Source organism: Narcine bancroftii, chromosome 13 (assembly GCF_036971445.1).
Source record: "Narcine bancroftii isolate sNarBan1 chromosome 13, sNarBan1.hap1, whole genome shotgun sequence".
Taxonomy (NCBI): Eukaryota; Metazoa; Chordata; class Chondrichthyes; order Torpediniformes; family Narcinidae; genus Narcine; species Narcine bancroftii.
Window position 1 is genome coordinate 79,049,893 of NC_091481.1, and position 26,663 is coordinate 79,076,555.

The 26,663-nt window shown below is 46.6% G+C and overlaps 1 protein-coding gene across 1 annotated transcript in view; it reads right to left on the reverse strand.

Moving 5' to 3' along the window:
* LOC138748659 (actinia tenebrosa protease inhibitors-like) overlaps positions 1-26,663 on the reverse strand; it is a 43,078-nt gene that overhangs the window by 11,780 nt on the left and 4,635 nt on the right. The window contains exons 2-5 of the mRNA XM_069909211.1: positions 9,887-10,057; positions 8,170-8,223; positions 5,755-5,880; positions 1,832-1,888 (exon numbers count right to left, since the gene is read on the reverse strand). Coding sequence (XP_069765312.1) covers positions 1,832-1,888; positions 5,755-5,880; positions 8,170-8,223; positions 9,887-10,057 — 408 coding nt within the window. The remainder of the gene's footprint in view (positions 1-1,831; positions 1,889-5,754; positions 5,881-8,169; positions 8,224-9,886; positions 10,058-26,663) is intronic.

Below are 26,663 nucleotides of genomic sequence, written 5' to 3' on the forward strand. Positions count from 1 at the left end.
TCCTGCAGAAGGCACGGGGCAGACCTGCGGACGGGGTCCTGGCCGCGGGGTTTCAGCGGGACATGACTCGGGCAGACCTGGGGACAGGGTCGTGGCTGGGGGGTGTCAGCGGGACATGACTCGACCACCCCGCCTTGGCAGCAATGCTGCTGGAACCATCCTCGGACCCGTTGGAGAACCTCCCTCTGAACTTGAAAGGTCACCCCTCCGAACACTGTCCAGCCAGGGGAGGCAGCACAGGCAGGGCTCTAGCAACACCACCCCCACAACCTCTCAGTGCCCGGGAGGAAGCTTCCCTCCTGCCGCCGAGCCATACACCTCGGAGCCCCCATCTCTCTGGCATGTGTCCCAGCCAGCACAACAGGCAAGAAACTGCAGTCAGCTAGCAGAAGAACACACACGCACACACAAACAAATAGACGTTGGGTTTACTATGGGGCGGGCGAGGTAAGGACAGTGGTGCCCCTCTTGATGTGGTGCCTTGGCTGCCACACTCTAGATGGGTCTGATACCGACACAGCAACCTGCAAACCCACCCGGAGTCCAACAAAACTGCCAGGTCCCAGCTGAGGAACCTACACTGCTCACGTGTCATCTTTTATTAAATCTCATTGACAAATTTCTATTGGAAATTAAATGGAGACAGCAGGATACCAAGGCAAGAGATCGTCCTTCCTTCTGATGCAAACATCAACTCCTATCACCTACACCGGGGACAATTTACAATCAGAAAATTATCCCAGCAACCTGCAGGTCTTTAGAGTGTGGGAAGAACAGTGACGTCCACTGGGGTTGGTGTCATCCAGTACGGTAATTCATGGTGTCACTCTCCCACCCCTCCCCCTGGACCTCCTCCTGTACCAGACCATACAGAATTATTCGTAATGATTTTTGTACTAATGTTACTAGTAAATCATAATTCCCGTCTATCACTGAATGTAACGGCAATAGTAGTGAGATAAACAATTAGCAAAATTAAAATTACCTTTAAATTACACGCGCTCAGCCGAAATGCATTTACCTCGTTTCATGTGGTTAAAATATTTAAAAAATTTAGTCATATAGCACAGTAACAGGCCATTTCGGCCCCCACCCAATTAACCTACACCCCCCGGTACGTTTTGAACTATGGGAGGAAACCATAGCCCCCGGTGAAAACCCACACAGACACGGGGAGAACATACCAACTCCTTACAGACAGCGTGGGATTCGAACCCCAGTCCCGATCGCTAGCGCTGTAAAGGTCTTGTAAACTGCCCGCGTTTCTGTAAGATCCCCTCACCTTCCTCTAAATTCCAATGAATTCAGACCCAGATGCCTCAATCTTTCTTCATAGGCTAGCCCCTCTCATTCTTCTGTAGAGTAAACTGAGCCAGTCTCTGGAGACAAGTTATGCTAAAATTCTAGTGAGCACGATGGCTCGGCAGCTCCTCAGACGAGGTGCCGGCGGGGTGTGCCTTTGCCACCAGCACGTGTGTGAGCAAATTGCCCAGCCGCCCCTTAGCATCCCAACCCAACAAGCCAAGCCCCAGGTTCACCCAGAGGTGACAGGAATGCATTACGGGGGAAATGAGTGGTGGACAGGACCCCCACCCTTACAGAGATTCGCTGCCACCCAAAGTCTGCAGTAGGTCTCTGCTTCTCCCAAGATCACGGTCAAATCAGATGGGTGGCAGACTGGACTGAGTCACTCCGCCTCCATGAAAATGCACAGCAGCCAGGAAGAGAGTCCAGTCTGCATAACTCCCCGCCAAGAACGTGGTCACTACCCCCCACCCCACCCCACTTCCGCATCCTTGAATAACCGACGGCCTGAGGCTTAGACACCTACCATTGTTCTGCTCTCCCTTCCCTCCAGATGCAGTCAGCAGTTTGTAGCTGGAACGAACTGGAACAAGGCAGAGAGAAAGAAAGGCAGAGGTTAAATCTTGCAACCACACCACTCATTTCCACCCCCCACCCATGTCTCATGTCCACGGCACTGCCAAACCAAGATCATCCGCAAATTGGAGGAACACCTCATATCCCTCCTGGCCCCCCTCCACTCAGATGGTAGAATTGTTGCATGCTCCAATTTAAATGTTTTAAATTTTTATTTATCTTTGCTACATAAACCCCTGCTTGGTCTACAAAAAAAGAACCCTGAAACTTTGATACGTATATTTATCTTTATAAAGGACACGGTCTGACATTCTGAGTTTCTGCAGCACATTGTGTTCTTACTTCATCCACAGTGACTGCAGATTTTAGTGTTTTCCTTCTGACCTGGAGAGGGCAGTCCAGCTTACCAGAAGCGCCGCATCCCTGGTCGACCACGACCAATGGAGGCCACACGCACACACAGCACACACGCACACACAGCACACACGCACACACGCACACACAGCACACACGCACACACAGCACACACGCACACACGGGCACACACGGGCACACACACACACGCACACACACACACACACACACACACACACACACACACACACACACACACACACACACACACACACACACACACACACACACACACACACACACACACCAACAGGCCCTTCCGGCCCTCGAGCCCGTGCCACTTAATTATACTCAATTGACCTACAACCCCCGGTACATTTTGAGTAGTGGGGGGAAACTGGAGTGGCCGGTGGAAACCCAGGCAGACACCAGGAGAGCGTACAGATCCTATGAGGCAGCTGACGAACCCCAATCCCGGCCGCTGCAACAGCGCGGCGTTAACCAACGTTTTCATAAAGTCTCCTCCCTGTCTATCTCTCCCCTTTCCCTCCAGCGCCCCACTCCCTTCCCTCGCTATTCACAGAGCTACCTCCGTCACTTCTCAGCATGGCCCAGCCTCCCATGTTGACCCATGAGCTCTTGCCTGTGCTCCTACCCTGCCCATTCATTTCAACAGCCACATGATGGGACACAAACGATACATAGAACTACATCTAAATAAACAACTTACATTAATGGGGATAAATAATTGTGGTCAGTCAATACCGCCCTCTAAAATCTGAACCTCATACATTTCAAATCAAATTCAATGGAAGGATAGCTGAACCTACACATATTCAATCGTCTTTAATATTTGGACAGGGTCAGCGCCAAGTTGGGGGAGGGGGGATTCGCGGCCATTGCCCCCCACCAAATACGGTCATGCTAATTGGCCGCCGAGAGACCTGCCCCCCAGCTGGTGAAGCTTGCTGCAATGAAAGCACCCTGTTTGTCGGCTACGGAAGACGTTAACGCTCGCCAGCAGGTAGAGCCAACCTTCCACCCCCCCCACCACCAGTTGCCCCACTCTAACATGTTAATACCCCCCCCCCCACCAACATTCATTCTGGTGCCAACCCAGAGTTTGGAAAACAAAAATTGGATACAACATTAAAGATAGAAAAGGTTTGAATTTGATAAGATGTGGGGCCCGATATTACTAAAGATGTAGGTGGTGTGGATGCCACCAGGGTCTCATGTCCAATGTCTGAGGGTCACCATTCCATTCATATCCTCATTTATTAGACAGGATCGTCTTGTTTAGAGGTAGGGGGAAGATTAGATTATTAGTAGAATTTTTTTAAATTAATTGAGACGTTTAGATCAATGGGGATTAATGGTGATTTTATTTGTTTGTTTTTTTTCCTATGTACAGTACAACCTCAATTATCCAAAATCAGGTTTTCTGAAACCCTCAAAAATGAGGATATCCCAAACAAACCAGAAATCCTCACTTATCCAAATTTTTTTCCTGAACTGACCAGGAATCTCAGGCTCCCGGGGCCAGCAGCGGTGATCACAAGCACTTGGCGGCAGCGGCAACCTTGGGCTCCCAGCAAGAGCGGGGACCTCGGTGGTGGGGTGGGGCGGTGTCGGTGATCGGCAGCAATCCCTTACTAACCACAGAGCACCAATGGCATAGGGATTATTTAAGGTGGTACGTGAGGGGAAAGAAAAAGGTTGGAAACCACTGCTGCAGAGCATTAGATCAGAAGTCAATCTAAGGGACCACAAGTGGCAGAGAGAATCACTGGAGTCTCCTTCCCTCTCCCAACCCCGGCCCAACATTTTATGTGGTCAACCATCATCGTTGTCTCAAGAGGGCACACAAAATAATTGAGGATCCCTTTCCACCCTGCACACAGCATCTTTCAGCTGCTCCCGTCGGGGAAGAGATCCAGGAGGATCAGAGCCAGCACCACCAGGCTGAGGAGCAGCTTCTTCCCATGGGCAATGAGAATGCTGAATGACCAAAGGAACTGCTCCCATGCACCACCCGAGACTCTCACATTCATGAAACAATGTTTATTTATTTGTATAGATAAAATACTTGCCGTGCATATGTACGTGTGTTATGTCTGGTTGTGTGTCTGCGTGTTTTGCACCAAGGACCGGAGAAGATAGTTTCATTGGGTTGTTTAATCAGATGACAATAAACGTGAACTTGAGTTGTGTGGGACACTGAGGGGAACGCACCTGGATGCTGCATGAAGGACAGTTGTCCGTATTTCAGGATGTCAATTCATTGGAAGCAGTTCTGAGAAAGCTTCCCATTTCCTGGAGCGGAAGGATGGATGGGCAAGGCTCGCACCTCGCAGACTTCAAAGGGGGAGTAATTGAGACACAGCATCCTGAGGGGTTTGACAGGCAGGATGGGGAGGGAAGGGACAAAACGCGACACCGTGACTGCAGTAGAAACACAACGCTGGGGAAACTCAGCTGGCCGACCAGTGTACTTTATATAGCAAAGGCTTGAGCCCTTCATTAAAGTATGAGAAAAATGTAGGCAGGCACCTGAACAAAATGGTGGGGTGGTTGGGGCATGGGGAGAATCACAGGCCCCAAGGGAGCGGAAGGAGGGCACAGCAGCGAACAGGGGGTTGGCTCTGTGAATGGAGAGGGAAGGGGGTGGAAAGCTGGAGGGAAGGAGTTCGAGGGAATGGGGAGGGAGAGAGAACGGAGAGGGGGGCCGACAGAAACTGGCGAGGTCGATGCTAACACCATCCAGTTGCTCAGACGGAAAATCAAGCATTGCTCCTCCAATTTACGGGTGGTCTCCGTGGGACAGTGCACGAGGCCACGGACAGATGTTGGCGTGAGAGTGGGGGCGAGGAACTGAAACAGTTGGCCGCTGCGCTGGGCGATTCCTGGAGAGAAGATTTCTTTTCGGGGGCAAATCTGGAGTGAAGATCGTTGATTCCAAGTCAAGTTTATTGTCATCTGATCGCACAAGTACAACCCGATGAAACAGTGTTCTCCGGTCCTCGGTGCAAAAACATGCAGACACACAACCAGACATAACTCACATACAGACAATACATATACCGACCGGACAAGGATTTTATCCAGACAAATAAATCTATCGTTTCAAGAATATGAGAGTCTCGGATGGTTAGTGTGAGCTGTTCCTTTGGTCGTCCAGCACCAAAGGAATCCTTAATTTAAAACAGACAAGGCAACATTTGTTTCCCTGAGGGTTGAGAGTACTGGGGGGGGCCCCCTTCTTCAAAGGCAGAGGAAGTAACCAGGAATGGACAAGAATGCGTTGTTGAGGTTACAAAGAGATCAGGCAGGAGGATGCTTCAGGGACCTAGCACTGTAATCCTGCTTCTAACTCGCGCCCAATTCTCCTAACAAAGATCTCGGCATTTCGAGGCTGGGGAATTCACCAGCAAGAGGAGAGGGTCTCAGTCTGGGAAGGTGGGGGTGGAAGCTGAGTGAACCCAACCTCACAACGTTCTCCACACACCCGCTACTTACTGGCGCTGCAGTAACGGAGGTCAGATTTATTGAGGCAGAGTGCAGACCCGTCACACATCAGGGTGAACGGGACACAACAGCCATCGTCACAGCGGAATTCGTCATCCGAGCAGTGCCTTGAACAGTCTTCAGAGAAGAATAGGAGGAAGTTAACTCAATATTTATTTTACAATCACACTTAAATGCAAAGTAAAAGCTTGCACGTCCCCCATACTTAATGGACTAAAGCATCCCAGGACATCTCATGGAGGTATCTCAAAATATCAGTGGGGCAGGGGACAAGAGGCTTGATCAAAGAAGGAGTGTTTGAGTTTTAAATTTAAATTTTAGAAAAATTATACAGACTGCACAGTACCAGGCCAGTCTACGCCGCCAAATAGACCTACAATCCCCAGTACGTTTCGAACGGTGGGAGGAAACAGGAAACCCACGCAGACACGGGAAGAATGTACAAAGTCCACCGCGGGATTTAAACCCTGGTCCTGATCACTGGAGCTGTAACAACTTTCCGCTAACCGCTACGCTAACCATCAAGATTATTGTTTTGTCGTGCAATAAAACAGAAAATGTGGTGTTACGTGAAATTTCAGTCGGTCTACCGTAAAACAGACAAAGATACGCCATCAGCAAAAATAGCCCAGCGCCCCTTATGGCCAGAGAAAGAGAAGCAAAAGAGTTACTGAGGGTCTGTGGATTCGTCTCCAGCGCTCCCACAGCCGCACAGACTTCAGTCCGAATGATCAGCTACCCGAGCTCCAGATGAAAACTTCTGAAATGATCAGGAGGACGCTTCCAGCACCCTCTCGCATCCCAGTTTCGGGACCCCTTCAGCCGGACTCGAGCGAGTCCCTTGACCGCAACCGCCAGCAGCCCGCATCCTGAGTGGGACCCTCGCCTCAGGCCACCAGCAGCCCGCCGCCTGTGAGTTCTTTGGCCGTAGAAACCGTGGTCACTGTCTCGTGGGATGCCTCCTCGGTGTGGATGTGGGTGGGTTGGAGGGGTGGTCTCCCCATTTTCTGGTGTCCTGCGGCAGTCCTCCACTTCCCCAGAATCTACAACCCCTTGTGGCTGATCACAGGCCTAGACCCCACAGATGCAAGATTTTAAAATAAACCACCGTCAGATCCTTTAACAGGCCATTTAAAGCCTGTATGGAGCCAACCCCAGTCAGACTGGCTGATTAGGGCTCTTGAAGGGAAGGAGGAGAATGAGACAGAGGGGTAGTGAGCGATCTATGTTTGGCAGAGATAGAGCAAGGTTTCAAGAAAAGAGTAAAACACAAAAGTCTGAGACACTGTAACTGAACGCTGGATAAACTCAGCAGGTCAAGTAGTGTCCTTTATGTAGCAAAGGAAAAAAATACATAACCAACGTTTCGGGTTTGAGCCCTCAATCAAGATATGGGCAAAAGGCAGACAGATGCCCGAATAAAATGGTGAGGAGAGGGGCAGGGGAATGAGCTTGGTCCCACAGGCAGGAGGTAATAGGTAGATAAGGGAGGGAGAGCACACCACCAAACGGGGGGGGAGGGACGTTTCTGTGAACAGAGAGGGAAGGGGGTGGAGAGCTAGAGGAAAGAAGAACGAGGAGTGGGCCAGCAGAAACTGATGCAGAAGCTAAGGATTCAAATAACCCAGTCTCCTGAAATGGTCCTTGTACCTCGATGAAGGGCTCAAGCCCAAAATGTTGGTTATGTATTTTTATCTTTGCTACATAAAGTAAACTGTTTGACCTGCCAAGTTTCTCCAGCATCGTGTTTTTACTTGGTCCTTCAAGAGGGTCACAGAGGATTGGGAAACAAGGACCAGGGAAAAGTGTGGGGCAGTCTGTGAGAGAGCTGGGGAGGGGAAGAGGGAGAGAGGCAGAGCAGTGGAGTGGTGCAGGGCACCAGAAATGGGGAGAACCCCCTGCCCCTTTTTGAGAAGGAGATCCAACGAGACGACCCTACAGGGGATGGTGGCCAAGCAAGGGTCTCAGCGGTCAGGGGACTCGCATCCGGGGGAGGGGGGGGGGAGGGGGAGGCGTCTGGACTCTGGGAACCAGGTTATCAGAGCCGGGATCCCGAAGGGCCTCGGGCGCCTCCCTGAGGTTTGGATCTCGAGCTCGGGTCTCCGATGGAGTGAACAGGAATCTGCGCGGCTGGCGGCAAACCCACGGGCACTCAGTGTCTCTGCAGGACCTCTCTTTTGTTGATCTTTCCCTTGTACTGTAAGGGGTGATGGACGTCACTAATGGTGACTCTGCTTTACAGCTGGCAGAAGGCGGCTTTGTGATTCTGTACTAAAGGAATCTTGAATCTACAGGAGGTAACCACTCTCAGGTCCAAATTCAGATTTTTCCCTTGGAGAACCAAGTCTCAACTGGGTTCCCACCACTGTGAATATCCCAACTAAGCTACACAAAGTGGCCCCTTACCCTTCAGACTCGTCTCACCCTTGCTCGCCTCTGGCACAAGGTTGTTCAACGGTCCTGAAAAGAAAGAAGAGGTCAGAGAGATGGAGTTAATATAGAATGAAGCCTGGTGATTTCATTCATGTAGAAACCAGTTCAGCTCCTGCTGGCCACAACAGGTGTAATCCTTTACCGTGCCTTTACTGACATTGTACCCACCTCTGTGCCAGCACTCACTCATCCACCTCACCCCTCTTCCGTGCCCACTGACCTCCCTGACCACCAGTTTTCCATCCGGCCACTCATTCTCCCCATATCCCGACAACTCCTCGACGTCACTGCCACTTACCGATGCAACAGGGCACGGGAATAGGCCACTCAGCCCACAAACTTTATACTGGCTCACAAAGGCCTCCCATTCCCCCCCCCCCCCGCACCCAATGATCCCCATTACCTATCCCTCCTGCATTCCCGGTGACTCCCTCAGATTCCACAAGCGGCCAAATGGACCCACCTTCGGGGGTGGGGGGATGGGTGGGAGAAAACCAAAGGGACAGGTGGGAGGAAACACACAGTCACAGAGAAGACATGTAAACTCCACATAAACAGCAAAAGGTCAGAATCAAACCTGGAGAGACAGCAGCACTACCTGCTGTGCCACCGTTCCACTAGGCAGGGTCTCACATAGGGGGAGCTCTGAGATACACATCCGATCATCCGGACTCTCTCACTTTCTCCTTGCTCCACCCCCACAATCAGATCCCAGCCGTGGTGCCCTTTGTCTCCAATCCCCACCCCCCCCAACCCTTTGTGACTCATCTCCCCCCGCCTGATCCTTTGGGTTTTCTTGCCTCCATCAAAATGTTTAATTTTTAGAAAAATGTTACAAGTGTTGACATTTATAACAGGCCCTTTCAGTCCATGAGCCTGTACCGCCAAATACACCCAACTGACTTACAACTCCCAGTACGTTTTGAAGGGTGGGAGGAAACTGGAGCCCCCGGGGGAAACCCACGCAGTCACTGGGATATCGAACAAACTCCTTGCAGACAACGTGGGATTCGAACCCTGGTCACTGTAACGGCGCTGCGCTAACCTTCCTGCCCATTCCCATTAGGTTCCTCCCCATCTCTCTCTCCCTCTCTCTCTGCCTCCTTTCCTCCAGCTCTCCATTCCCTTCCTTCTCCATTCACCCGCCCCGAATCACTTCTCAGCCGATTGGAGTCTAAAAGGCCCTTTTAAACCCAGAAAGCCCACAACTGGCGTGTGAACAACCCGTCTTTAAAGGCAGCTCGGGTCGCTCACACTGAACCAAGGAAGTCCGGGTCAGTGCAACCTTTTACATAAGGAAACTGGCATCCAAGGAGGTGAGATCTGTAGCATTACAGCGCCGATGTCCCGTGCAATGTATAACATAAGCCAGCCATTCAAGTTTGAATCTCGCGCCGGTACGTCGCATGCCTTCAACGTCATCGATGCGGCACAGCGTTTGACCGTCCTGGACCCAGCAAGTCCAGTAACCCTTTTAGACAGAAGCTGGTGGCAGACATAGGATGAAAATGACTCCCCATCCCACCTTTGTTGCGTTTATACAGGTTTGCTGTGTTAACAGGTAGTTAATTCTGATCTTTTAATGGCCACCACTAATGGGATCTGATGAGATGAGATGTGCAGTATAAATTCGTCCACTCTTGATGCTGCCTGACCCAGCAGATTGTGTTTAACTCTCATTAGTACAAACCTGCAGTCTCAGTGCAAGCCCTCATGCAATCTTCCTCATTAACATAGTTGTTCAGATTGGGCATGCAGCCTCCATAATGGAATCTCTGGCATTTTTTCTCTTTAACGTCGTAATACCATCTGGAAATTGAATCCCAGCATGGACCAGCCTTCGCGGGACTTGTGCAATCCACTGTAGAAACAAAAATGAACATCATTAGATTCAAAATTAAATTTAGACATACAGCATTGATAACAGGCCATTTTAGACCACAGGTCCGTGCCGCCCAATTTACACCCAATTAACCTAACACCCCCACCCCCCAGGATGTGTTTTGAACAGTGGGAGGAAACCGGAGCCCCCGGGTGAAACCCACGCAGACACCAGGAGAATCTACAAATTCCTTACGGACAGCGCTGGATTCACACCACAGTCCGGTCGCAGAAGGTGTTGCGCCAACCACTATGTCAACCTTGCTGCCCTCAACAGGCAAGGCAGCTATCAAAAGAGGGTCAGTTCCAAAGGCAACGTCAGCACTGGAACAAGAAAACCCTCCCCACTGTCGAGGACATCTACGGGGAACGCTGCCGTCGGAGGGCAGCAGGCGATCGTCGAGGACCCGCGCCACCCAGCGCACGCTCTGTTCTCACTGCTGCCATCAGGAAAGAGGTCTCAGTGCCACAAGGCTCGCACCCACCAGGTTCAGGAACAGCTGCTCCCCCTCCACCGTCAGACTCCTCAACAACTCAATAACCATTCTTACTTTTGCACTTTATTAATTTTTAAAAATTCTTTCTGTATTGCACAGTTTGTTTACATTTGTATGTCAAGTACAGTTTTTTTTTGCTTGACCAATAAGTGGTAATTCTCCCTGGCCTGCAGGAAAAAGAATCTCCGTGTTGTATGTGATGTCGTGTATGTACTCGGACAATAAATCTGGAATCTGAATCTAATCCAAGTGTGAATATTCTCTGTCAGTTGCTCAGACCTTTACACAACACAGACTTCCTTGCATCTCTGCTGTAGAGGGAAAGCCATAATCTTTTTTAAAATTATTTTTTATACTGTGAACCATATCAACCAAAATATATACAAACGTCTCTCATTTAATTTACACAGTGGTATTTTCTCCCTTTTTTTCCCCCGACCTTCCCTCCCCCCTCCAAAACCAATAAACATTCAACATATACAATGCAATAAACCCATTAAACAATGTCCTCACACAATGAGAATAAACAAGAAAAATGTGTCATCCACTTTTACACACTGGATCAAGTCATTTTGTCTTCTTATCATTTTAAGGGGTGGAGGTCCAAGGCAACCCCTCTCTGTTATGTTCCATGTACAGTTCCCAAATTTGTTCAAATAATGTGACTTTATTTTTTTAATTATATGTTATTTTTTCCAGTGGAATACATTTATTCATTTCCATGTACCATTGCTGTACTCTCAGGCTCTCTTCTGATTTCCAAGTTGACATTATACATTTTTTTGCTACTGCTAAGGCTATCTCAATAAATCTTTTTTGCGCTTCATCCAGTTGAGGCCTAATTCTTTACTTCTTGTATTACTTGGAAGAAAGATCTCTGGATTTTTTGGTATGTTATTTTTTGTGATTTTATTTAATACCCGATTAAGATCTTCCCAAAACTTTTCCACTTTTTCACATGCCCAAATTGCATGTACTGTTGTTCCCGTTTCCTTCTTACAGTGAAAACATCTATCCGATACTGTTGGGTCCCATTTTTCAAAACTTTTGGGGCGTGATATATACCCTGTGTAACCAATTATATTGTATCATGCGTAACCTCGTGTTTATTGTATTTCTCATAGTTCCAGAGCATAACTTTTCCCATGTTTCATTTTTTATCTTTATGTTTAAATCCTTTTCCCACTTTTGTTTGGGTTTATAGCTTATTTCATCATTTTCCTTACCTTGCAGCTTGATGTACATGTTCGTTATAAATCTTTTAATTATCAATGTGTCTGTAATCACGTATTCAAATCTGCTTCCTTCTGGTAATCTCAGTCTGTTTCCCAATTTATCCTTTAAATAAGCTTTCAATTGATGATATGCAAACATTGTACCATGAGTTATTCCATATTTGTCCTTCAACTGTTCAAATGTTAATAAATTATTTCCCAAAAAACAGTTTTCTATTCTTTTGATCCCTTTTCTCTCCCATTCTCTAAAGGAAAGGTTATCTATTGTAAAAGAGATTAGCGGATTTTGCGTCAATAGTAATTTTGGTATTTAGTAATTCATTTTTTTTCCTTTCTAAGTGAATCTTCTTTCATATATTGAGTAAATTATGCAATACTGGTGAGCTTTTATATCGTACCAGCTTTTCATCCCACTTATAAAGTATATATTCCGGTACCTTCTCCCCTATTTTATCTAGCTCTATCTTAGTCCAATCTGGTTTTTCCCTTGTCTGGTAAAAATCTGATAAACACCTTAATTGTGAGGCTCTATAATAATTTTTAAAGTTTGGTAACTGCAAACCACCTTGGTTGTACCTCTCTGTTAATTTATCTAACGCTATCCTCCGTTTCCCCCCTTTCCACAAGAATTTCCTTATTATTCTCTTTAGTTCATTAAAGAATTTCTCTGTTAAAGGAAATGGTAACGATTGAAATAAGTATTGTATCCTTGGGAAGACATTCATTTTAATGCAATTTACCCTCCTTATCTTCGTTAGCGGTAATTCTTTCCAATGTTCTAAGTCTTCCTGCAATTTCTTTATTAGTGGCTGATAATTTAGTTTGTACAGGTGGCTTAAGTTATTATCTAACCTGATACCTAGGTATCTTTTTAAAATTCTGTATAATCTGCATTATTCATTGGTATCACTTCATTTTTATTTGCGTTGATCTTGTACCCCGATATTTCTCCATATTCCTTCAATTTCTTATGTAGTTCTGTTGTTGATATTTCTGGTTCTGTTAAGTATACGATGATGTCATCTACAAATAAACTGATACTCCTTCTTTATTTTTATCTCTTTTATTTTATTTTCTGTTCTTATCAATTCTGTGATTGGTTCTATTGCTAAAGCAAACAGTGAGGGAGATAACCTCAGAGATCGGGTGCTCTTCACCATGGCTCCCTGTTCCTTCGTGCAGGTAAGGTCTTCTTTCTTTTCTGGCGTCTTTTCTTTTTTTCCCGTTGTTTTTACTTTTTCCTTCTTAGGTGCCATTTTCTTTCTCTTCGCTACAACTTTATCTTTTATTTGTTATATTTTGTATTTATTGAACTTTTGTCTTTTCTTAACTTCTTTTCTTCTTTTCTGGTTTTACCCTACCGGCCTGTACTCCATCACATGACTCCTCCCGGAAAGCCATAATGTTTGAAGGGGGAGGACATCTCTGATCTGGAATGAAATCTTCCTTCTGCAAGCAATTCTAACCAGTCAAAGCCAGTCAGTGAGAGCAGCAAAACAAACACGGATTGTGATTTTAAGAGATTAGTCACAAATTCACAAACCGGTTTCACCACATAGCACCAGGATGCTTGTTATCAATCATCGACTGTTCAAGATAGTTCAAACCATGATACAAACTTCCCAGCAGCAGCATTTCCAACCCCCAATAGGCTGTGTGAACCAGTTGTAGTTCCTCAGGAATTTGTGGAGGTTTGGTATGATGCTAGAAACCCTGGAATATTTCTACAGACGTGTGCTGCACGGTCTGGTATGGGAACACCAATACCCCTGAGCGCAAGGCCCTCAAAATGGCGCAGACGAGGCCCAGGACAGCACAGGCAAACCCCTCCCCACTATTGCGTACATGTTGCGCTACCAATTAACCACATTACTGAGAGTTGTGAAATAGGCTTTAATCGCCGTACAACATCAGCATGTCTCACATGTTGCTGGTCCAGTTCCAAGACAGGTTCTAAGGAGTTTGGGCGTAACAGCCTTTATGGGGATTCTGAGGGAAGGTCACAGGTACAAGGGCAGGCCAGGCCAAACAGACTGTGCTAATAGCTATACAGTGATCCCCCACCACAGTACATCTACGGGGAACGCTGCCGACGGAGGGCAGCAGCAATCATCAGGGACTCACACCACCCAGCACACACTCTGTTCTTGCTACTGCCATCAGGAAAGAGGCATCGGTGCCACAATTTGCACCACCAGGTTCAGGAACAGCTGCTACCCCTCCACCATCAGACTCCTCAATGACAAACTCAATCAGGGACTCATTTAAGGACTCTTAAACTCCTTTCACACTTGCCAGTGATCCCAGTAATTGAACGCTAATCGGCCTTTAAAGTGGCAAGCGTGAAAGCAAAAAAAATCAGCTCAACGCCAGCGTCAGTTGACGTCATCTTACACCGGGGATTGCCAGCCTCGACCCTTAGTACAATCCCCGCCGTCTGCAGACGCCGTCAAGTGTGAAATGAGCAGCAACGCTGCAGGCCTTTCCGATTAAAGGTAGAACAGACCAAACGCCGGGGATAAACCCTTGCAAGTGTAAACACATTCAGTGTCCCGGTTATGAGTGGTCTAGTGTGAAAGGCCAAACTCCCATTCCTATCCTGGTACATTGAACAGCCAATTTACTGGGATGCAAGTGTGAAAGGGGCTTTACTTTTGCACTTTAAAGGTAGCCCTGAACTTAAGACCTCCACGAGTTACGTCCATCTGTACTAACGACCAAAATTTAAAAAGAAATATGCTGAGATTCTTCATTAAAGATTCATTTGTTGAATTTTCTGTTTGTAAAAATGCTTTAATACCTCGTTAAGATGTATCGATCCTATATGTGATAAATGTCAATTGGAAATAGCTTCCCTTACACATATGTTTTGGTCCTGTCCCTCTTTACAGAATTATTGGAAGGAAATTTTTTCCATTATATCTACTGTTTTGAATATTGATTTACAACCACATCCCATTACTGCAATTTTTGGATTACCTATGATAGATTTGACTTATTTATCTCTCCCTGCGGATTGTATGATTGCTTTTCTTACACTAATGGCTAGAAGATCTATACTATTGAATTGGAAAGAGGTTAATCCTCCCACTGTTTTCCAATGGTTTACCCAAACTATACTATGTTTAAATTTAGAGAAAATTAGAAACTCTGTCTCTGAATCCCCTTCTAAGTTTGAGTTAACCTGGCGACCATTTATTCAATATTTTCATTTGTGGTGAGTTGATCTGGCTCTGTTTTCTTTTTATGGTTATGGATGATAATTGGGCTGTAAGATGAGATCGGAGTGATCGGCGTGGTTTAGCTATATCTGTAGGTTTTTTTTTTAAAGTTTTTTTTAATTCAGATTTGTTTTTTCTTCTTTTTTGGGGTTTTTTTTCTCTTTTTTCATATATTGTTATTAATTATATCTTTTTTTTTAGAGATAGTTCACACCCTAAACTGATCTAAAAAATTTTTTTATGATATATTTTTATTCTGTAATATTATTGTTTAATATCTCTGTATTAATTCATTACTTACTATGTATTTTTTATATCTCTTTGAACTGTATGTGTTTATAAATTATAATAATAATAAAAAGATTGAAAGATGTGAATCCGACTTACGACCAATCAGAATTATGACCGATCTTTCGGCCCCAATTACGGTTGTAAGTTGAGGACAACCTTTATTGATTTTCTTGTTGTTTTCTCCGAATTGCACAGTTTGTTTATATTCATTATCTGTTAACAGTTCTTTTATTTGTTTACGTGTTTACACTGCTTACAGTTTAGTTTTGCACTACCACTTTGTGGTCATTCTGCCGCGCCTGCAGGAAAAAGGACTCTCAGGGTTGTATGTGATGTCATTAACCTGTATAAGAGTGGAGGCAAGAAGCAAGTGAATAACCAAAGGATGAGAGGAAAACCATAGGGGCTGCTCCACTACAGCTCAGGAACATTACAGACTCCTCACTCAATAGGCGCCCTTCAAGACAGGCTGCAGGCGAAACTTTCCCCCTTATCGCACCCACTACACCAGGAACAACCCTCAGGACAATGCAGCCATCAGGAAAAGGGGCGGTTCACTTGCCTAATATGCCGTCTTGCGGTCGCACGACAGGGCTGCCTCTACAGAGAGGCGCTCGTGCAGATTAGGCCAGAACACCCACGCTCAAATATTCTTGACCTTCCAAGCCCCCGACCTTTAATTCCACCTCGCTCCTGTGCTGACGTCCAATCCTGAAGTCTAAGTTAAAAGGTCGTAATAAACAGGAGAAAGAAACCTCCAAATAAGCTGCTCCACCATTCGAGAACACAGCGCCTCTTTTACCCCAACACCATTTTGCTCTCCCCTCGCCATGCCCCTCATCGAACAATCTATCGATCCAATGGCAAGTGATGGCCAAGCCAATGCAGCCTCTTAATTTAAATATTTAATTGGGATACCACACGGTAAAAGCCCTCAGCCAAAGGCACCCAAACAAGGGCATTTGACCAATTAACCTCCTGTTTGGTTGTTGAAACGTGTGAGGAAACCAGAGTGCCCGGAGGAGGAAACTCACGCAGACACGGGGAGAACGTACAAACTCCTTACAGGGTTCGAATCCGGGTGGCTACCGTTGATGTAGTGTGGTGCTAACCACCACACTTCAGAATTCCAAACCTCGCCCTCAGTGAAGCAACTTCCCCTCAACTCATCCTAAAGCGGCCTCCCCTCGACCGTGACCACTGCCTCCTCAGGTAAGGGAAACGCTCCCCCTGCATCCCCACCGTTGAGCCTTCTGCGATACTCCCAGTTGGAGCTCGGGCCTACTCGATCCCTCCTTGTAGAGCAGATCGACCGTCCCTGGGACAAGGCTCAAACATTTGCTGTATCTTTGCTCTATCGCAACAGCACTCTTTTTTGGGACAAGGACATCCAGATGTAGCCTCAACAAGCTCCCATGAAATAACAGAACTTCTTACTCAAATCTCCTTGCATTAAACACCAACGCTGTCCTGATTGCCTGTACATTAATTTTCAATTTCATGTACAAAGATTGCCCAGGAATCAGAATTTATTGTCATGAACATGTAACAAAATTCGTTGCTTTGCAACAAGCGCCTTTCAAAATACAGTACAACTCTGATCATCCAAAATCCTCATTTATCCAAAAATTTCTGATAAATGAGGATATCTAAAACAAATCAGAAATCCTCATTTAACCAAAAAATTTTTTGGACCTGTACTGACGGGGACGTCAGGCTGCCGGCGGCAGGAGCAGGGACCTCGGGCTCCAGGGCAGGAGAAGGAGGTGTCAGTGATCAGCGGTGGCCAGCATTTTTTTTTGGTGAGCATTAAACATTATTTTAAAGCTTAAAACCCTTCCTTTGTTGTTTAAACACTTTTAGAAGGTGATTTGCTGTTGCTACTGGGCTGTTTTTAAAAAATGACCAGTTCGGCAAAAACACCATTTATCCCAACATAGGCGTGGTCCTGACCATTTTGGATAATCGAAGTTGGACTGTAAATCAAGAGAAAGAAAAATACAAAGTGAAGCAGTGTCCATGGTTCATTGTTCATTCAGGAATCTGACGGCGGAGGGGAAGAAGCCGTCCTTGTGCCGCTGAGTGCTCATCTTCAGGCTCCTGGACCTCCTTCCCGATGGGAGCAGTGATGGGATGGTGGGGGTTCTTGAGGATACAGGCTGCTTTCTTAAGACACCCCCTCTTGTCGACGTCCTCGATGGAGTGAAGACTGGTGGCCGGGATGTCACAGGTCAAGTTAACAGCTTTCGGGAGTATTTTCCTGTCCTCCTGGTGATGCAACCAGGTTCTCTACGGGACATCTGTAGAAGTTTGAGAGTCTTTGGTGACACACCAAATCTCCTCAAACTGCTTACAATATAGCCAGAAACTGGCTCAGAACTGGCTGGGGTACTTGGTATAGGAACCGGGATGCGAGGGGAGCGCCGAAGGGTCCCTGACCACGTCGGAGGTTCGGATCTGAAACTCAAGTCCCCAACGGTTTGGACTGGACTCTGTGAGGCTGCAAGAGTGCTGGAGGTTAATCTACACACATTCGGTGACTCTGGTAGGGGGGGTGAGGGGGTGGGGGGGGGGGAAGAGAAACAACTCTCTTTTGCTTCTCTTTCTCTGACCGTAAGAGGCACTTTAGGCAATTTCTTCTGGAGGCGAATCTGTCTGCCTCATGGCAGGGAAAGGCAATTTCATGTAATATAACATTGCTTTATTACAAGAAAAATAAATTGAATCTTGAATCTTATTTCTTTAAATGTGCCCACACTCACGTTCTTTAACATCATCCCCAGTCTGCCCAGCCAACCTGCCTCTCCAACCTTTCCAGTTACCCTTTAGATTGAAAGCCCCTCATCTCTAATGGAATTAAAAACTTTCAAACAAAAGCGTCAACAATCACTTCTCAAATTTGTTGATTTTCCCCCTCTCATTGGACCTGAGCCATAATTTGAGCCGAATTGGTTCCTCCACAAACTGATCCAGGATCCACACGGATCTATTCTGGGACCCCACCCAACCTCCCCCACACTTTGCAAATTTTTTCTAAATGACCTGGATGAAGAGGCGGGAGGATGGGTCAGTATGTTGCCGGATGATACAAAGATTGGAGGAGTTGTGGATGGAGATGAAGGTTGCTGTAGGTTACAACAGGATGCAGAGTTGGGCAGATGGAGTTCAATCTGGATAAATGCGCAGTGATGCGTTTTGGAAGGTCACACCTGAGGGCTGAGTACAGGGTTAATGATTGGATGCTTAACAGTGTAGACCAGTGGTTCTCAACCTTTTCTTTCCACTCAGATACCATAGGTGCTCTGTGATTAGTAAGGGTTGCTTAAGGTTGTATGTGGGTGGAAAGAAAAAGTTTGAAAGCCACTGTTTTAATCGTACCTCATTGACTCGTTATGTGCAGGGTTTCAGATCTCCAAAGGAAATGGGCCGATGACAATTTTTCTCAAGCAAAACATTGAGTCTAGAGCAGTGATTCTCAACCTTCTCTTCCCACCCACATCCCACCTAAAGCAATCCCTTACTAATCACAGAGCATCGATGGCATATGGATTACTTAAAGTGGGATGTGAATGGAAAGAAAAAGGTTGCGAACCACTGGTGTAGAAGAACAGAGGGACCTCGGTGTCCAAATTCATACATCTCGCAAGGTTGCCGCGCAGGTCGATAGGATAGTTAAGGCAGCGTATGGAATGCTGGGCTTCATTAGTCAGGGGATTAGAGTCGGTGTGTTTTTACTATAACCACAGCATCTGCAGACTTCCGCGTTTCACTGAGTTCAAAAGTTGAGAGGTCATGTTGCAAGTCTACATATCTCTGGTGAGATCACACTTAAAATATTACATGGTGTTCTGCACACCTCATTATAGAAAGGATGTAGAAGCCACGGAGAGGGCGGCAGAGGAGATTTACCAGGACGTTGCCTGGATTGGAAAATATGTCTAATGAGGCAAGGTTAGCAGAGCTGGGCCTTTGCTCTTTGGAGCGTAGAAGGATGAAAGGAGACGACAGAAGCCCACAACATTATGAGAGGCATAGATAGGGTGGACAGCCAGTGCCTTTTACCCAGGGCGGGAATAGCCATCTGTTCAAAGTGAAGGGAGGAAGGTTTAAGGGAGACATCAGGAGCAAGTTTCTTTTAAAACTCGCAGAGAGTTGTGGGTCCCTGGGTTGGGGGCTGAAACAATAGGTGTATTTATGAAAGACGGGGACATGGATGAAAGAAAAATAGGTTAGGAGGTAGGAAGGGTTTTGTTTTCTTAAATTCTGGTATGAAAATGTAGGTCAGCACATTATCGAGGGCCAAAGGGCCTGTACTGTGCTATAGTGTTCCATTTTCTAATCCACACACAGACAAGTCAAATTAGTACCAAAGTCCCTAATGATTACCACATTATCTCTACGACACTTCCTCATTTATACCACTCCCTGCCTATAAAACCAATGGTTTTGCTTCTTTCCACCCACATTCTAGCCCACAGCTGAGCCAATGTCAGATCTTTATCAAAAGCCCTCCCCTGAAAGCGGGCTTCACAGATGGCAGATGCTGGAACAAAGATGAAACAAAGTGCTGGAACAGCGTCTCCGGTGGGAAAGAGGTCAACGATTTGTGTTGAGGCCCTGGCAGAGTGCTGGGTAACTGGGAGGGGGATGTGTGGATGGCTGTATCTCCTTAGGTTCTGATGCCTTGGCATGGTTAGCAAGACCAAGCCAGCATTTATTGCCCATCCCAGATGCCCCAGTACAATAACTTTGAGGGCCAATTGAAAAGGTAATTAAATCAACCACATTAAGTCAAGTTATTATCTTCTGATTGTACAAGTACAACCCGATGAAAGAGTTCTCCAGTTCTCAGTGCAAAACACGCAGATACACAACTAGACATAACACACGTACATACAAATATTCACTTATACAAATAAATTAATGGACATTATTTCACAAATATGAGAGTCTTGGATGGTAAGTGTGAGCGGTTCGTTTGGTCGTTCAGCATCGTCACTCCCCATGGAAGATCCTCAGCCTGGCGGCACTGGCTCTGATTCTCCCGAATCTCTTTCCCGACGGGAGCAGCTGAAAGATGCTGTGTGTGTGTGTGTGGGTGTGGGTGTGAGTGTGGGTGTGGGTGGGTGTGGGTGGGTGTGGGTGGGTGTGGGTGGGTAGAAGGCAGACGTGTCATCCAGCACACCACCTACCAAGGGAGTGGCCAACTGACGCCCTGCTACTCCTACTCCCTTGTCACCAGGTCGGCGGAGCACTATCTCACATCCCACCTGAAGCACAGAGCCACCGATGGCCTAGGGATTACTTAAAGTGGAATGTGAGTGGGAAGGGAAAGGTTGAGAACAATGTATGTCTGTTTGATTAATGACCTGTAACCCCACATTCTACACGTCTTCCTTTTTCAAAGAAAGGGACTTCCCTTCCTCCACCAACACCTCTGCCTTCACAAGCGTCTCCCATATTTCATACACATCTGCTCTCACCCCATCCACCCGCCACCCCACTAGGGATAGAGTTCACCTTGTCCTCACCTACCACCCCACCAGCCTCCGTCCAATATACAATTCTCCGCAACTTCCGCTATCTCCAGCGAGATGCCACCACCCGTCCCTCCCCACCACTTTCTGCTGACTGCAGAGATCGCTCCCTATGCGACTCCCTTGTCCATCCATTGCCACCCCTCCCCCAACAATCACTTCCCACCGATCTCCCTCCTGGCACTTATCCTTGGAAGCCCCATTCGGGGCCCCAGACAGTCCTTCCAGGTGAGACGGCACTTCACATGTGAGCCTGCTGGGTTGGAATACTTTGTCCAGTGCCCCCCGTGTGGCCTTCTGCACATTGGCAAGACCCGACTGTTACAAGCCCAAAGGACTCCAAAACCCAGCAGCAATAGATATTCACCACGACAAATGGTTACTTAGTTGTTTTTAATTATCTTTAAACATGAAAACAGAATCAAACTTTAACTTATCTCTATTAAATACCCAACTTAACCCCCTTCTAATTCTAAGCGCACATATATGTGATGTGTGTGTAAATGTTAGAAAAGTTCTTTGGTTCACAGTTCAATCTCACTTCTCATTCTTCCAAGTTCACTGGTTGTAGGTAATTCTTATACTGTGCACAGAATTTAACATGTATAAAGTTCACCAGGCTTTGGTGCTCGAAAGGTAAATGTTTACAGCTCAGGAAGGTTCTTTGTAGGTTTGCAGAGAGAGATTTGCTGTTCCAGGATTTCCACAACTGAGGTACCACCATTAGTCAACTCAATGTCTTGCTGATGAATCTTGCCCCATCAGGGTTCTCCAGATGATAACCTCTTTCTTTCAGGCTAACCCAGAGTTCCTTTCTGTTCCTCTTATTCCATGAGAAACATCAGACAGATAGTACTTCCAGCCATCCGCCATTCTGGAGCTTTCTGTTTCAGTTCCAACAAGCTTCTCCTGCTTGTTTCAGCCTTGTCTCTCTCTCTCTCCATCTGAGATTCCAATTGCCAGCCACATGTCCTTCTCTCTCTCACTTGCAAAACCCCCTCCTTCTCCAGCAAACAATAGGACTCAGTCTTCTGCTCCATCTGTTGCTTTAGGTAAACAAACCTCTCAATGACCTCAGAGTGAGCACTTTGCAGAGATGTCAAAAACCTTGCAAAAAGGTCCAACACAGGCATTCCTGCCTCCGGTTGTGTTATGACATCATTTCAACTTGTGAAATGTGCATTGCATTCTCCATAGTTTCTGTAAAGTCACTGAAAATGAATTCTTCAGTATTTCAAATAAGATCTGTTTTAAAGTGTGTGTATGTATGTAAATGTAATTTTACCAATTTATCTCCCAAAAACATCTCCAAATATTACATCACATGACGCAGACTGGGAGGCCGTCTCGTTGAGCATCTACGCTCTGTCCGCCTGAGGAAGCGGGATCTCCCATTTCAAGTCTACATCCCATTCCCAGTCTGATAATGTCCATCCATGACCTCCTCTTCTGTCAAGATGGGGCCACACACAGGTTGGAGGAAGAACACCTTAAGTTCTGTCTTGGTAGCCTCCAACCTGATGGCATGAACATTGATTTCTCCAACTACCATTAGTGCCCCCCCACACCCCCTTTCTTTTTTCCCCCATCTCACCCCATCCTCTCCCTCTCCTTCTCACCTATTCTCCATATACCTCCTAATCTCCCCTCCCCCTCCATTCTTCCTAGGCACACACCTCTCCTTTCAGTCAATCACGGATTTCCCACACCCCTTCCCCTTTTTCTCTCCCTCTAGCCAATCTCCCCCTCCCTCTTTTTCAAATCTCTGAACGTTTCTTTCTTTCACCAGTCTTGACGACCCAAAATGTCCTACTAGATGCTGCCCGGCCTGCTGTGTTCTTCCAGAATTTCCTTCTTGTATATTATGGACTTAAAAAAAAAAAAACGTGCTTAAACTTTAATAAAAAGATTGGAAAAGAAAATTATGGCCAGACCTAACTCAAAACCATAGAATTTGAATTCCTGGAAAACTGATAAAAATTCATTGACGAAGGGACAGTCAAAAGCGACAGAAGCTTTTAACAATAAAATCTTTGGCCCCTTTCAAACTGGGTCCCGGGTGCAGTTACTGGGGAAATGGTGCTGGAATAGCAGGGGTGAGGGGGGGGAAAATCAACCCATTAAACCGCCAACCCCGGCGATTTAAGGGGGGGAATCCCGCTCACCGGAAATACTGCCAGATGCTGGTTGGCCCGGCGACGCATGCCAAGCACTGGCGTCACCAGAATTAAGCAGCTCGGCCACTTTCCTTTTCAAATCGGCCGCGGACAAGACCTAGGCAGGTTTTACTGGGTTCCCTGATTACCTCAGAGGTATATTGGATTCTGACAGGGTTGGCCCGGTTGGACTGCCACGTAACTGGGGCGCTAACCGTGCAAATTGCCGGTCAATCCCATTTGGCATGGCAGTTTGAAAGGGCCTATTGTATCTTGCAAGCCCATCTGTTGCAACACACCCAGCTTGTTCAACGTTCCAGCTTCTCTGTTTTGAAACCCCTCCTTGATCACGTGTTCCACACCTGCCCGCCCCCATAACCTTACTCATCCACACCCCACCCCCACTCTTTTTCTTTCTGCTTCCTGTCCTATGGCCCTTCAAGGGTCTGATCGTAAACATTTGAACTGTAGCCCTGGAGAGGAAAACATTGTTGTTTCGGGTGAATAACATTTCCGGAGAGTTGGACTCAGGTGTGGAGATCCAACAGGGAGAGAGCAGGTGAGGGTGTGTGCTACAACAGTGAGAAGGAGACAAGCCCTCAGGCTGGCGACCATGGAGACGGACCAGTGAGGGGCTCAGCGGCTGAAGGACCCACACCGACTGCGGGTGACTGCACAGTTGTTACAGCGTCAGCGACCGACCGGGGTTCAAATCTGCTGCTGTAAAGAGCATGCTCTCCCTGTGCCTGTGTGGGTTTCATCTGGCTGCTCCGGTTTCCCCTCACCCTTCAAAACGTATCGGGGGTTGTAGGTTAATTGGGCGGCACGGACTTGAAATTTAAGTTTAAAAACCAGGCTGCTGGAGACGGGCTCCTGGGAAACCAGGTAATTGGAATCGGGATTCGAGAGGGTGCCAGGGGCAAGAAGGGCTCCCGAAAGGGGCGCTGAAGCCTTCCTGATCGTGTCACAGGTTTGGATCTGGAGCTCAGGTTGCTGATGGATTGAAGAGGAGTCTGTGCGGCTGCAGGAGGTGAATCCATGGACACCCGGTGTCTCTTTTGCTTCTCTTTCCCCTATTGTTAGACGCACCGGGTGACGCTCAGTTTGCCTAACAGCGGGCAAAGGTCAAAGTACATTATGTATGCAGTGTTATTACACGACAATAAAAGGAACTTTTGTTGCGATGGCTTTAAGTTGAACGAAAGTTGATGCTATCAGTGAACGCTTAAGTGTACTCAGTGGGACTGGGGATGTAGCCAAAGCAAACACACATGGTTACAGCAAACATCCAAACAGTGGCTGGAAAGACCCAGCAGAATCAAGTAGCATCATTGTTGGGGTGGGGAAGGAACTGTCGACATTTCGGGTCAAGACCGGGCACTGAGACCTGCAGCAGATCGATTTATTGATCGAGATTTCCCCCATTTGTGGTGGTCCCTAGGTATATAACAATCTAGACACACCCTTTCATTGCCAAAGGGTTGGAGTGCAAGAACAAGGAAAGTGTGTTTTCGCTCAGTCACCTACTCAGATTCAGAATTATTGTCAGAGCACATACATGATATCACATACAACCTGGAGATTCTTTTCCTGTGGGTGAGGCAGATTTACCTCAGATAATGCAAAAAAACATTGGAGATTTACCTCAGATAATGCAAAAAAACTTACTGGAGATTTACCTCAGATAATGCAAAAAAACTTAATAGAGATTTTCCTCAGATAATGCAAAAAAATGTACACGACAAATAAAGAAATGTAAATAAACTGACTGTGCAATCTCCAGAATTAAAAAAAATCAAACAAGACTTAAGTAGGTGGATGAATTTACCCATCACTCTACAAAAGATACAGTTATGTGACCAAGAAATGTTTGAAGGCCAAGACAGGTGAATGTAACTAGACTGGCTGAAATGAACATGTTTCCATGATGAAGTAGCAGCTCCGACTCTAAGATGCCAAAAATGCTTAGAGTCCTCAACCTGAAACCTGAACTCTTCTCATCCCACCTCTCACCTTTGGCAATTATATTTGTGTTCCAGATCTTGATTTGAAAGTTGAACAGGGGCCACAGTGCCCAGGTTAATGACCAATCATTACTTCCCAGAGGAGGGTTTCACTCCGGGCTTTCGGAACCATTGGAAACCTCTTCCCGTGGATGTTCAGTCAATTAGGATGTTCAAGAGTGGGAGAAGGTCAAGGGACGATTAGCGGGCGTGTGTGGGGGTTCGGGTTAACTCTGACTTTAATGCATGGGGTGGAAAATTGTTGATAATTCAGATCAAGGCCCTGCATCAGATGGAGAGGGAATTACCCAGAAGCAGATGGGTGAGAGGGATGCCAAGGTGTGGTACGTGGACTGCAAATGTGTGTGTGTGTGTGTGTGTGTGTGTGTGTGTGTGTGTGTGTGTGTGTGTGTGTGTGTGTGTGTGTGTGTGTGTGTGTGTGTGTGTGTGTGTGTGTGTGTGTGTGTGTGAGAGAGAGAGAGGTGTCAGTTATGCAAAACTGCATAATTCAACACATACCACCAAGGGAAAAGACTAAGTTTGTCTCATTTTCTGCTGAAGAAACTAGCTTGGTTAGATTTCGTGTTCCCTTGGATTCCGTAGGGCAGTGTCAGGGCCAAACCACCTTCAGGAATTATGTTGGCGGGAAGCATTCCTTTATCGTTCCAAAGTTCAACTCATGAAGCAGCGGAGGACAGTTGTAAAATGCACAGCACCTGACTATTCAAAAATTAAGGTGGGATGTGGGTGGGAAGGGAAGGTTGAGAATCGCTGCTCTCGACCCAGTTGTTACTGAAATGTTTTTCTTGAGAAAAATTGTCATTGGGCCATTTCCTTTGGAGTTCTGAAACCGTGGACATGACGAGTCCATGAGGAATGATTAAAACAGTAGCTTTCAAACTTTTTCTTTCCACCCATATCCCACCTTAAGCAACCCCTTACTAATCACAGAGCACCGATGTCCTAGGGAATAATTAAAAGTGGGATGTGAGCGACAGAAAGAATGGAAGAGGAGGGAGTTCAGAGGGAGATGTGAGGTACATTGTGTTGCTCTCAGACAAGAGGTCACAGTTCAAATCCCGCCCCAGGAAACAAACAGCAGAATGACTTTTCACAAAAGGATTATGGGAGAATTGCAGTGTCAGAGGTGAGATACTTTGGATGAGATCTTTAAGTTCTCATTACACATAGTGTTTAACCAAACTCCAAATAGGAGACGTTCCTTCAAAAGGCTAGAAGCAGGTATAATTACAATATTCAAAAGGCTTTTGGACAAATATATGGACAAGAAGGTTTAGAAGGATATGGACCAAATACACTCCAATTTACGAGTGGTCTTGGTGTGGCAGTACATGGCGCCACGGACAGAAGTACCAGTATGGGAGTGGGTGGCAGAACTGAAAACGGTTGACCACTGGGAGATGTCAGTCACTGACGCGGTCAGAGCGAAGGGGCTCGGCGATGCACTCTCCCAGTTTCTCCGATGCAGAGAAGGCCGTAACAGTGGATGTAGAAGATGACTCCTGCGTGAAAGTCGGGATCCATGCTGAGGATCAAGGGGGAAATTGGGATCGGTTATCATCAATCTGATATTTTCAAAATTTTGAGCAATTTTGTTTTAGACACAGGGAAAGGACAATTTCTGA